The sequence below is a fragment of the Ambystoma mexicanum genome, chromosome 7p (assembly GCF_040938575.1).
Source record: "Ambystoma mexicanum isolate Mex_15411 chromosome 7p, UKY_AmexF1_1, whole genome shotgun sequence".
In the NCBI taxonomy this organism is placed as follows: Eukaryota; Metazoa; Chordata; class Amphibia; order Caudata; family Ambystomatidae; genus Ambystoma; species Ambystoma mexicanum.
In genome coordinates this window covers 447,322,009-447,334,631 of record NC_090939.1, presented here as the reverse complement: position 1 = coordinate 447,334,631, position 12,623 = coordinate 447,322,009, and the positions used below count along the sequence as shown (strand labels likewise).

Sequence of the window (12,623 nt, the reverse complement as noted above, 5' to 3'; positions counted from 1 at the left end):
GAAGAATCTATAGAAAGAACATTATGGTAAGTAATTTGTCCATCCTGAAGAAGCACTACCAAAAGCCCCAAAATAAAATCAAGTAGACCATCAGGCTCGGAGCAGTATAAGAATCCATGAGAATTCCAGGATAACAGGGAAACAAAATGGCTAGCATGGTATGTAGCCACTGCCAACCACTCTGCAGGTTACCCACATTGTTATCCCAAAGATTCAAAATTCTATGATGAGCTCTTCCCATGCTGCGTGATTAACACTGGCAGAGATGGCTTTGGTCTATTAAAGGGGTCTCCATTCCAAAATGGGGAAACTGTTCTAAGGGGAATACTAGTTTTGGAGAAATGAATGCTTAGCTTCCCCAACTGGACTCATACTGCAAAATGAGATAAATAATTGCTGGGTTGTAAATGTACACAATAGCACAAGCGTGGCATGAGTCATCCCTAAAATCAACAATCTCAATATCACTGTTATTAACGTACCATAATTTGATACATTCATAGAATAGTCGCATGACAGTGGCTCAGTTTAAATAAAAACCATTACTGCTGCAGAACAGATATTGGATCTTTAAAGAAAGCCAATGGGCCTCATTATAAGGTTGCCAGTGCGTTAACAATGGTACCGGTAAGCTTGCCTGTACCGTTGTTACCGGACCGGAAAAATACGAGGTTTGCTCGTGGGTGCCTTTTAGCCTGCCAGGTTTGACCTGGCAGGCGGACCGGCACCTGCGACCATGCACAGCACCATGCACGAATGGTGCTGGTGCATCCGGCCTCCCCATTCCCATTGAGTCCTACCGGCCTCAATGGGAATGGGGAGCATTTTATTCTAGCGCCTGGGAATGAGCAATTACTGGGTCTACCCGTGCTGTAATGCCTTGGTAATTGCCCATTCCCGGGCACCAGGAAAAAATGACTCCGGCAGCAGCCATGCCGGATTTACCGGCACGGCTCCTGCCGGAATCATAATGAGGCCCAATGTGTTCCCAAGTCCCCATTGCACAGGCCAACAAATCCCGTTCTCCAGAGAGAATACAACTTTACTAAACAGGAATCATGTCTCAGGAGGCCTCTCCCTGTCCTCGTACGACCTGAGAATCCTCCGCGTGGAGACCTGGTTATTATCCTTAAACAACTGTTCCAGTCCTGAAAGGTTAACTGAGCCCTCCCGGGAGTGCAGCCGATTTTCAAGGACCACTTCTCGCAGAGGAAAGCCACCAGTCAGAACAAACAGAGGTGTCATGTCGTTGTACCATGTACTGACGTTCGTCTTTATTGTTTGACATGGATTTGGAAAGCACAGCCCCACCACAAAGTTCAATAATGCGCACAGATTTTGCAGATTTATTTCCTTTATGTGTTTGTACATTAGTACCAGTTTTCCGTGGACTTCTACCTTTGTCACTACGCACAGGAAAAACCTCATGAATTCCTTTAGAGTTTGTTACATGTTTACTGTTAGTGGAGACAGAAACCACAAGGCTTATTTTGTTAGCTGAACCATTACCCATAAGAGTGGTTGGAAGTCGAGTCCTGCGCTGCTTTTTCACTTATTTCGATGTAGATTAAATGAAGAGTCAAGATTAACAAGATCCTCCAGAGCACAAAGATCTGCCATAATACAGGAGGACAACTCAGAGGGAGGTAGGGGATCCAACAGAGAGACATGGCCTTCCATAGCCTTGTCAGTGATCAGCACCATGTCGTCAATCTCTCTCTTCCCTGGATTATTGACAGTCATGACTGTTAGATTCTATTTTATTTACACGTTCGGCCCTTAAGTCTTACCTGACAGCAAAAATATGGACATCCCACATTAATACAGTCTCAGTTACTAGTAGGGCACCATTTTTCTATCTGTATCTGCCGAAGAACTTTCAGATTGTCTGTTCTTAAAAGGCTATACCCGACTTAATGGCATAGCCAGACTAAAACTTTATTTCTCAGAGCCTCTTTTGGCCCACTCCTTGTCAGCTTTTTGAAATTGATGACGACAATATTTCTCTTGTCCTGGATTAATTTGCTTGCCTTAATCAGAGATTCCTTGGCATGAGAGTTTTTTGCTTCTGACTGGAGGGTTTAACTATGTCTGGATAAAGCTGTACAGAACCACATGGATGCCCTACCTTCATTGGTATTGCTGCTACTGGTAGAGCATTCTGTTTTGGGGGCATTTGTTCCCCTGCTGATTCCCTTCTGCTTCTCCTCCAACCTTGTTTCTACTTCCGACTGCTGTTAGAGTGGTTTCACAGGATGTATATACTGGTCTCTGGGGGACTTCAGATTCTCCCGTTTTTGACAGTCTTTAGCCATTGCCGAAACTCCTTTAAATTATCAAATTGGCTAATATTTGTGATTCATTTTTATCAAGATTTGCCAATCGGCTCTGGTCCTTTCTTCTCCTAGTTTGTGCTGACCTGACCCAGGTGGATTAGATGTGTCTGATGGAAATATAAATGAATGTGGCAGAGGAGTCTTGGTTGGTGCTGTGACCACTAGTGGGGCCCTTTCGGCCTCCATCATAGGAGGCTGGGGTTAGTTCTTCACTGTTGTCGATAAAAAGGTTGTAGCCGCTATTACTCCTGCTGATAAGGGCCCCATTTGCTCGGCATGTAGACTGTTCTTTTCACCAAACTTCTAACTTTTGAGGAGAGCTTGGTGGCCTCTCGCTCAATGGATGTGGACATAGACCACTCTTGGGATGCCATCAGGTGTAACAGTTTTTCAGAATCTGCAGAAGAGGTTTGGGACATTTCTGCTCTCTCCTCCTTAGGGCCAACTTGCGACTCCCTCAGTCTCTGTGTTCTTCTAGTTCACCTCTCCAGCACTTCCTAGAGCCGACTTGCACTTGGCAATTGAGGAACGGATGCAGGAATCGGTGCAGAAACAGGAGCATGAGTAGATTCTTGTAGAGTTCTTCGGACTATTCCAAAGTCTTGGGAAGGACTTCTCTGTTCAAATAGATTGGTAAACTTGGGCTGTCGGGAAGATTGCAACAAAGACTTGATTTCTGGACACATTTCAACTTCAGTCATGTTGCACAGGTTCTCCTTCCCTCGAAGATTTGTGTACACAAATTTCAACTTTAATTGGAGCGATCTTATGCACCTTGCGATGGGCATTTTATTAGGGAACCACCATGGGTTCCACAACGAGACCCGCTGCACACTCGGATCCAGTGGTCAAAAGCACAGACCAGCCACTGGGCCCTTGGTAACTCGGTATTGTGCTCTATATAAACTGTTTGAACTGAATCCCAAATGCCTTCAGCCAAGGTGTTTGTTCTCAGTGCAGGTGGGGATGACTGACATGGCAGGTTGTAAGTAGTTAATATATTTAAATGGTAGGTATTGGCTAAATGAATATGCTTATGTTCTCTGGGTCTTTAGTCCTATAAATAGATAAGACCCAGGCAGTTAACTCCCCTTCCCGCCGCTCGTATCCTATGTGACACTGCCTTCCTACTGCCCAGTGTTTTGAGCGTTGGAATGGGGCTTTGAGGGTCTGGAGTCAGCCCTTAGTGGAAGAGTAGAGCAGATGACTGCCACCATCACCATTTACCAGTGTACACCCCTGTAATCTTGCTAATGACTGCCTCGGCTCGCCTCCATTCTTTATCTTACCCACATAGCAGCTCACTGACAATCCAGCTCTGTAGCTGTGACTGTGTTCTGAACTCAGGACTCTGGGCTCCTGCTTTCTCTGTGCCTCCAAGGGTCTCCAGCAGCCAACGGCAACTCACATCAGTAGCAGCCCCCCAGATTAGCATGACTGAGCGTGCGGCTAGGGACATGCTGCCAGCCACCGGACCCATGAATGCTCGATTAAAGGACGCGGCAACGTCAAGCTGCACCATCTTCATGGCTACTTCCAACACTCCTCACGACAAGCGATGTTACTAATAGAACAGGAAGAGAAGCGTTATGACAGGATGGTGTTAAGCAAAATGGTATGGTTCGATCAAGGACTTTGTAGATCTTCACATAGTTTAATTAATAGAGTCAACAAAAGCTCCTAAGCCAGATACTGCATACAAGATGAGACATTGGAATCAGAACTAGTCATTGCAGAGATGTTAAGATAGCCACGATTAGAGGTTTCCAAGAATTTACCACTCTTAGTATTTTGGTCGGAAAGCATGGCATTATGTAGGGGCAGTATTGGAGTGTATAGAAGGCTTTTATCTAATGGATCTTCTGTGGTGTGATGGATAACCACAGCTTTCGTGTGCACAGACGTGTGGAACTGGAGGTGCCAAGGAGGTAGGAGAAGAACTAGGGATACCAGGAATAGAAGACGGTTGGTTCTCGGCCAATTGCTTTTAGTGCACCACATCAGTTGTTGCCAACAAAGGTTCAGAGAAGCTGCCACATGACAGGGGTTGTATCTGCGGCGTAATGGACAACTAAGAGGTAATAACATCTGCCATTTTACTATCAAATCTGAGAATCAAAACAAACAATCGTCTTGAGAGCCATAGAGACTGAGGGGGAAAAAAGTTGTTAATCTTAGCCAAAGTAGGAGTTGTCACTGGGTCCAGCATCGGCCCCTTAATGATATTCAGAGGGCAAGTGTTGGTATTTCTTAGTTGGTATCTCCAAGCATGCTAGCTTTTTGACAACACAGGATGATCACCTACCGGTGGAGCAGCAACAACAGGTAGAATCGGCTGGCCAGGATCGATAGACTCCCCGATGAGCCAGAATGTTTCCGCCAATGCCTTGTCATTTGACGGTGCTGAGCTTTGTGCGCACGTTGCTGCCACATCATTTAAGCACAGCTTCAGCGAGATGAAGAGGATTATGTAGTGGAGGAAGGGGGTGGCTCAAAGGGAACGAGGCACAACAGTCTGCACAAAGCCGTCCTCAGCCAACCACTACACGTAGGTTACAGCCTCCAATTTAGAATTCACAGGTTCGTCAAAGCCATATAAAGCTATCACCACCATCTCCATTTTGGATACCATCCTGGAGTCAGATACACAGATCCTGAAGGTGCCTTTGCCAGCTCTTCCGTATATGTTATGTCAGGAGTAAAAAAGACAAGTGACCACATTACCCATCTTTGCGCCCCCTAGGCAGCTCGTGGCCTGATTCTGTAAACATGAATGCTACTTGCAAGAGTTGGATTAATCCAGTCTACTAGCACACAGTCCAGCTGGCCAGAGAAATCTGGAGGCAATGGCCAGGAAGGTGTCTGCCTTAGTCTCCTGAAAGTAAGAGCAATAATTGCACTGGCCATCATGACAAAATATGATGGGGAAATGCATCACCACATGTCAGATTTTTTTTAAAAATGTCAACCAACTGACAAACAGTGGTGTAAACAATTTTTTGCGCTGCACTTTTGCACTTTGCCGTGCATATGACCAAAATTTGCCATCAGGAGCCATTTATGTTGCAATGTTAACGTAACAGCTCCCCGCTGCCAAATTACGAGCTCTTACAATGTTTTATACTAGAGTGCTTAAAGATGTGCTTAAGAAAGAGTGCAAATAATTAGATGTTGCTCAATCATTTTAGCTGTCACTAATACTGTCACTGTTCTTGTCACTGGGACCCCCTTTTCCAGTACTGGATTTTCCTCTTTTAAAGCCAGTATTTCTAGAGCTCCTTATTTGCATTAACTGTGCACTAGTGAGGTGCAATTATGCACCAGCATTTTAAACAGTTTATAAACTGCCATGCTGAAAATCTCTATGATAGTAATCCATATAGGCACCTGGGCAATAATTAGACAGGGCAAATGCTGGACACAATTGCAAAGCACTGGTGCAATATTATTTCTAACAAGGGCCCACAGTTGCAGACTTTAAGTTTGATTGAACAAAACGAAATTAAACAACTGACACTAACGTTCTGTAAAAGGAAATATCAGGAATGGAAACTTGATGCCATGCATTGATCTAGTCATCCTGGATATGAGCCTCCTATCAGAGCATCAACCTGGATCTGTATTTTAATCGTAACTTTATTGTATTTAAGTTTTCTAATATGCAAATGTAAAACATACATTAAGAAACAAAAACCTTAAGGTATTGGTGTGCTCAGTTAGTCAAAAAATCCAAATTAGAAATAAGGAACCACAATGAGTTTTATTCATTCATCTTTTCTACAGTATCTAACGTAGTACCTAATGACCTTGTGCCAACATTAACTCATTAGTGCATGTGCCAATGTTTCGTCCACTTTGGGCTTTATCTAGGCATCAACAACCCTATATATTTCAGATACATTCCAATTGCGAGATTGATGCACTTATCATATACATTGTTTATTCAAAGTCTACTTATATAAGGTTATTTGTTTTTGTTTGTTTTTATTTATTTATAACGCGCAAACCATCAGGGCGCAATTTGTACAAGTTACAGGAATGCATATATACAGACATAAAAATTACAGAAATTAACATTAACAGGAATATTAACAGGGTTCCTATCTACAAATATTACAGTGGTTTCAGTGCCGCTAAGGCTTAGCAGTGGATATACCCATAGGGTGTACAGCAGGAGATAGAACCGGCGGTCGGCAGGTCAAAGCAAGTAAGACAAGGGTACTTATCATGTCTTAAAGTTGGTCGAAAAGCCAAGATTTGGTTTTGGACTTGAATGTGTTGAAAGAGTGCAGCTCTGATTGTAGCGGGGAGGGAGTTCCATAGCTTAGAAGCTAGGACAGCTATAATAAATGATGCCAGGGCATCCAAGACAATTAGTATTTGTGCTATTTGTCCACTCAACCATCAGCTGTCCTCCAGGAATTCTTGTATGGGCTCACAAAGTCATCAGGAGTAGAATAAATCTCCCGCTCGGGCCACAAAGGGAGTTTGCATGAGACCATCGGCTGCCCTGACAATCCTGGCATCACTTGTTGTGTGAGCGGACCAAACACACGGCTAGTGGGGGATGTTAGACTATTTACCTCATTGCCTATTAACCTTTTCAAATACCACCCTTAGTAAAGTAGCATACCACAGCTCTCTCTAAACCACAGCAAAGGCTTACATGAAATCCATGATGATGGACTATACATTTAAATATTTCATCTGCCTCCCAATTGAAGTAGTTAGTCCAAATAGACCTACCCAATCCCAGCCCCTCACCAATTTGCCATCACATGTGCAGACTATGACAGGACATCTGACAGAAGGGTTGGGGTTACAGGGCTATGTAAGCACAGAGTCTCAGTCAAATGCTGTGGATGTTTGGAGAAGGAGCTTCTGGCAAGAGTTTGGAGACAGTTGGCGGGAAGAAGCTTGGAAGGAGAATAGAGTGATGGAGGCAAGTTTGGAAACTGGAGGGAAAGGAGGCGACGGGGGAATTGAGGCGGCTGTTGGTAAACATCAGAAGGAGGTGAAGGAAGTAATTGAGGTGGAGGAAGTACGAGAGAGGAAGATGAGGTGTGTAAACACCAGAAGGAGGTGGATGAACACATTGAAAAGGTTGTTGGTGAACGTCAGAATGATGTGAGAGAGGAAGATTAGGAGGAGTTTAGAAAATATCAGGAGGAGGACATTTGTGAACATCCGGAGGTGAGAGGGGAAGATGAGAAGCAGGTGGTTAAACGTCAGGAGTAGGAGGCAGCAACATTGAGGAGGTTGGTGTGCATCAGACAAGGCAGTGAAAGAAGCTACTCAGGAGGGTACTGAACATCAAGAGGAGGACAGGCAGAGCTAGGAGACAGCACAGAAAACCCAATGGCAACTAGTTGGGCCCAAGACAAAGGTTGAAGGGAAGATGGTGATGTAGAGGGATTTGACATCCCATGGTGGAAGGAGGAACAAGAGTGTGGGAGAGCAACATGCCCAGAACAGAGAGACTTCTTAAATATAGAACCCTTTGTAGGGCTCTAACAAGGGTGAGGTTACTTGAGTCTCCCCTGCTCTAACACTCCTGGGTAAGCTCATTCAGATTGCACAGAGTTTGAAGGCAACCACCCGGCACCTGCAGGAATACCTGGCAACCGACGACTGAACCAGAAGTTGAAGTCCATGCCTGGAAAGGAAAGAAGGGTTTATTGAACCCTTAATCACGAAACGGCAAGAAGAAAAAAGGGTGCGGAAAAAGCCATAATCCGTGAGTGAAAGTTGAAACAAGGGTGCACGTACCTTGTGTCTGAGATGAGAATGGAAAGAAGGGTGCAGGAAACCGTCAAGTCTTGAGGTGGTAATCCATAACCATTCTCCATTTTAATATATTGACCTATCCTGTATGTTTTACTTTGAATAAAGGTTAAGTTCTTTAAAATGCATTTTTGTTCTCATTTTCGATTCATTTCACTCTCTTTACAGTCTTGAGATGTGGATTGACTGATAGCACCCGGTTTAAAGGTTTGCAGGGAATTGGATTCCAGGATCTTGTTTAATGGCTTGCAAGCTATTTGGGAATGTAGCACCTACATTTAAATTTGGGTCACATGTTTATTTCGGTGGGACCAGTGTCTCAGCACAAGCTCATGATCTGTCCAAGGGACTAGGATATGAGATGCCATAGTAAGTGATATGTTAAGGGAAATTATTATATATGGAGAATGCCCATTATATAGCCTGGGCACATTAGCTCAGGATGGTAATCCACAATTGGGCATTGGGGTCTTGAATTGGCTTGCTATTTTATTGGTGCACAAGTTCAGTCAAATATTAATATCCCTAAGATCTGAATCCAATTTGAGGTAAGTAGGGCTCCACTGATGAAATCACATCACATCTGAAGGAAGGAAGATTTGTAACCTGGGAGTCGCTAGACCAACAGATGTAATGTCACTGTTGTGTTTCATTATACATTAACTTAATCAGGATTACATTGTGGCATTCTAGGTAGTGGATATAGTGTACAACAAGACATGTTCTGGGTATGTGGGAGCAACACCACCTCCCAGTCTATTTGTTCTGTTGTTGGCTTAGAACTTATAATTATCGGGTAGCGGGGTGCCGAGGCTGTTGGTGAAGCTATTGGTAAGCCATGTCTTGGTGATGCCTAAGGTCTCCCGTTGTTTTAATGAAGTAAATTACACCTAGTGGGGAAGTCATTCTGCACACATATTTAAGGGTTATGTGGCACAAGGGGGGTTAGGGAAGGGATGGTAGTGAAGAGGGAAGGAGGAGAGGCAAGGGAGGAACCCTCATAAAAAAATGTGAAAGAAAATTTGAAGTAATTACAACAAAGTAAATTGCTATGAAGTAATTTAATTTGTTGCAATAACTTAGAACCGATGCCTAGAATGTCTGCCTGTAACGCTGTAGCATGTTCGAAGCTTGAAACATTTGGGATTGCCAATTCAGCATTTAGGTTACCAACATAACACCCAAATATGGTACCATCTGTAACACCCAGATTGAGCAGGCTGCACTGGATAGAGGATTCTGTTTGTGATAGGGTTGTTACTGAGTACCAGAGGTTTCTTTTGGGGTAGTTTAACTTAACAATAGGTGGTGGAGGTTTTGGATCTTACCAAAGCAGGGAAGTGTTAGAAAACAGTCAGTAGGAGAGGATGGGGAAACCTTACTTGTCAGTTATCCCAGCCTGTGCATGATAAAGGCTTGAAGGAGGCAGGTTATTCCATTGAGGACGCAATATTCTGGACATGGACAGAGGGCAGAGTCAAGAAACGTGTTCATACATTTGGAAAGATAGAATCAAAGGCCTGGGGGGATGGGTTTTTAACCTGCAGCATAGTTATTCCATTATTGTGGACATTGATTGTCAAGTCTTAGTTTTAAAATCTGGTATCTTGGCTGCCCATCTAAGCCTTCTGTTTAAATTAGTAGGGCTCTGCCTAGTAAAGATTGGATTTAGAATGATAGTCCATTTGGGTAGTTGATGGGTGAAAGTAAAATATTTGTGATCATTCCGTGGAGTTTAAGGACCAGTAGCTATCTGTGACGGGGAAAATGGGGTTTTCTTGCAGTTAGTTTTTTATATTTCTTCTTTCCATGTTTAGTGTTTATGATAATGAGCATCCTGAAACTATAATAATTGATGAAGGATTGCATTTTATGGTGCGTGCCACTTAAAACACTGTATGCTTCCGATGATCAAGCCAAGTTTGTCTATGTTTTGTGGGAGGAGCAGTTCGGACAAGCAGCATGGACTCAGCATGGAGACACAGAAAAGCACTGTCAGGAGTAAGTTAGACTATTCTCTCCCATAGTTTCTACTTTATTCAGTGGACCTTTTACTGCGACATAATAAAGGTGATAAACATTCATTTTCTGCTCTGATGAACAGAAATATTATTTTGAATACTTACAAGACAGGGTTATTGAAGATGGATCAAGCAGCACAGGTTGGCAACCAGTGTGTTCTTGATCATACACATCTTGACGCAAGATGCCACCCACAAATTCTTCACTCATTGTGTACCTCAGAAAATTACTCTCCTCTGAAGGGACTGTAAACTGCAGGCGATAGGTTGCAACGTTATTATCCTCACTGAAAAAAGATACAAAAAATGAGCCCGGAATTAAAACAGCAGTTGATTTAGCTTATTAGGAGTGCTTTTAGTTATAGTGCTTTGAGTAACAAACTGTGAATGCTTAAAATAATAATTATTGGCAGATACCCATAGATCAAATGTGCACATATAAGTACATAATTGGGTATGCCAAATGGTCGCACATTGTTTTATTGCCTTATAGAACATCATGCATTAGTGTATAGAGTGTGGTAAAACCAGTGAAGTCCATCTCTTTGGCATGGCCATTGTGAAAGAACATCACACTTTCTACTCCTAGCTCTACGCAGCAGATGGCTGGAGTCACCAGTTCTGGTTACAATGGTGTAGTTTATCAGGTCTGGACATTAGGGTATTGTTTAAAATTAGAGCATTGTTATTTTCTAATTCCTGTCTATTTATGGGTTTTGTCAGTTATTAATTCTCTCCTTTCTGAAATAGTCTCATAGTTGTAATAACAAGCAACCATACAAATAAACAATACTACTGTTACCCCTTCAAATAATAAAACCTGAACTGACCGCTGAGCAAATATAATCTCTGTGGTCATAATTGAAGAATCTTTCTCTGGATTTTTTTTTTATCCTTTTAAATTCTTCAAGCATACAAAGAACACATTTTGGGTTTGGCTTAAACATCAAACAGAGTGCCTCATGCAGGTGTTCAAAGTGTGTTGACAAAAGACATACATGGTTGAATGAGGCTCATTGAACATGTTTTGCTGCCAAAACCATTGTCAAATCCAGTGCTTTATGTGAAAACATCTATATCGGAAAACGAGCCGCATTGAATACATCCAATTTGTAAGCCTGTTATGATCTTTTGTATTGTTTTTGTTGCAGGGCTTTCTTACCACAGAAATAGATTTGACAGGGTACTATAAGGGAGGCATGGTATCACAAGTATGACACTGACACAAGAGGCACAGTTTCAAAACCTTTATTCAGTTTTCAGGGTATGGAAAAACTAATTTGCCCTATAGCTATGATGGGAGTAGTCTCTACCATCAAATAAAAAAGAAAACACAATCCTAGTCAGTTTCTGTCAAATCAAAATGGCATATACTAACAAAACCTAATGCCTGCCCTATCTCTTTTACAAAAAGTGTGTATAGGGGAATATGTATGTAAAGAAAAGTCAGTGTTATAACATAAAGAATCAAGGTGGCTGAGTCAGTTCTCCTCCCCACGTTGGGCAGCACGAAGTAAGTGTTACGCTCACCTGGACCCCACAGGGGTGTCGATCGGATCCGGACAGCTGCGGTCTCCGTCAACGTGATGCGTAGTGCAGAGATGACTGTCTGGACTGGCCCACCTAGTCTTGTCTGCTGGACCCGAAGAAGTATTTTCCTGCAAGTGGAGACAGGGATTAGCCACCTGTGGGTTTTAGTGATGGCCTCCCAACTGTTCTCGCTCTCCCCCACTAATCACCTCCGATATCCCCTTAGTAACCTTACCTTATGTTTGTAAAAGATGAGCTCTCCATCCTGCGTGTCTTGCAGGGGCGCGTAGATACCAGTTACTTCACTGGTTTGAAGGCGTTGGGAGAGTTCCGGTAAGCATTGACTCTGAAGTCCCAGGCGGGATTGGTAAAGAGTTCAATGTGCCCGATGTTCACTCTTGTCCCCTTCCTTCCTTAAGTTGCAACTGAGTTCGTGAGAAGAAGGTCTCGTAGCTGCTGCTGGCGTTCAGGTAAGAGTCTGTGTTACCCAACGCTGTCCGGTAACTATTGCATGCGTTAACGTGTTGTTTTTCTCCCTCTTTACAGATGCGGCATATGAAGATATGGAGAATAATACCGCCGATGGTAAATCAGGTAAGTCTATGGTGGTAAGAGGTATTTGTTGATTCCCTTGGCTCACCTTGTTATTCTTGTGCCCCTAGGTGCCGGAGTACGGCGAAGAAATTATGAGACAGTACCGGATCGAAAGATGCTGTGAGAACTGGTGAGTAGGCGCCATGCTGGAGCTAGCGAAGCGACGTGTGCAGGACTGATGTACTTTCCAGGTTGGGAGATGAAATGGATCCGGAATCAGGTGAGGAATTTGAAATAAGTTTGTTTTCTAACCTTGTCCTTTTCTTCCTCTTTATTCTAGGAGCTCCGGATTCGAGGCGGGCGTGGCAGAAGACTGGATGCTGGCTGTAGGCACGCGGGCGTGGCAGAAGACTTAATG

At 43.3% G+C, this 12,623-nt stretch overlaps 1 protein-coding gene across 4 annotated transcripts in view; it reads right to left on the bottom strand.

The window, feature by feature from the left end:
- Nucleotides 1-12,623, bottom strand: part of C7PH3orf52 (chromosome 7p C3orf52 homolog) — a 383,974-nt gene that overhangs the window by 21,278 nt on the left and 350,073 nt on the right. For all 4 annotated transcript variants that reach the window (XM_069636457.1, XM_069636459.1, XM_069636458.1 and 1 more), the window contains one exon: nucleotides 10,247-10,428. In XM_069636457.1, coding sequence (XP_069492558.1) covers nucleotides 10,247-10,428 — 182 coding nt within the window. The remainder of the gene's footprint in view (nucleotides 1-10,246; nucleotides 10,429-12,623) is intronic.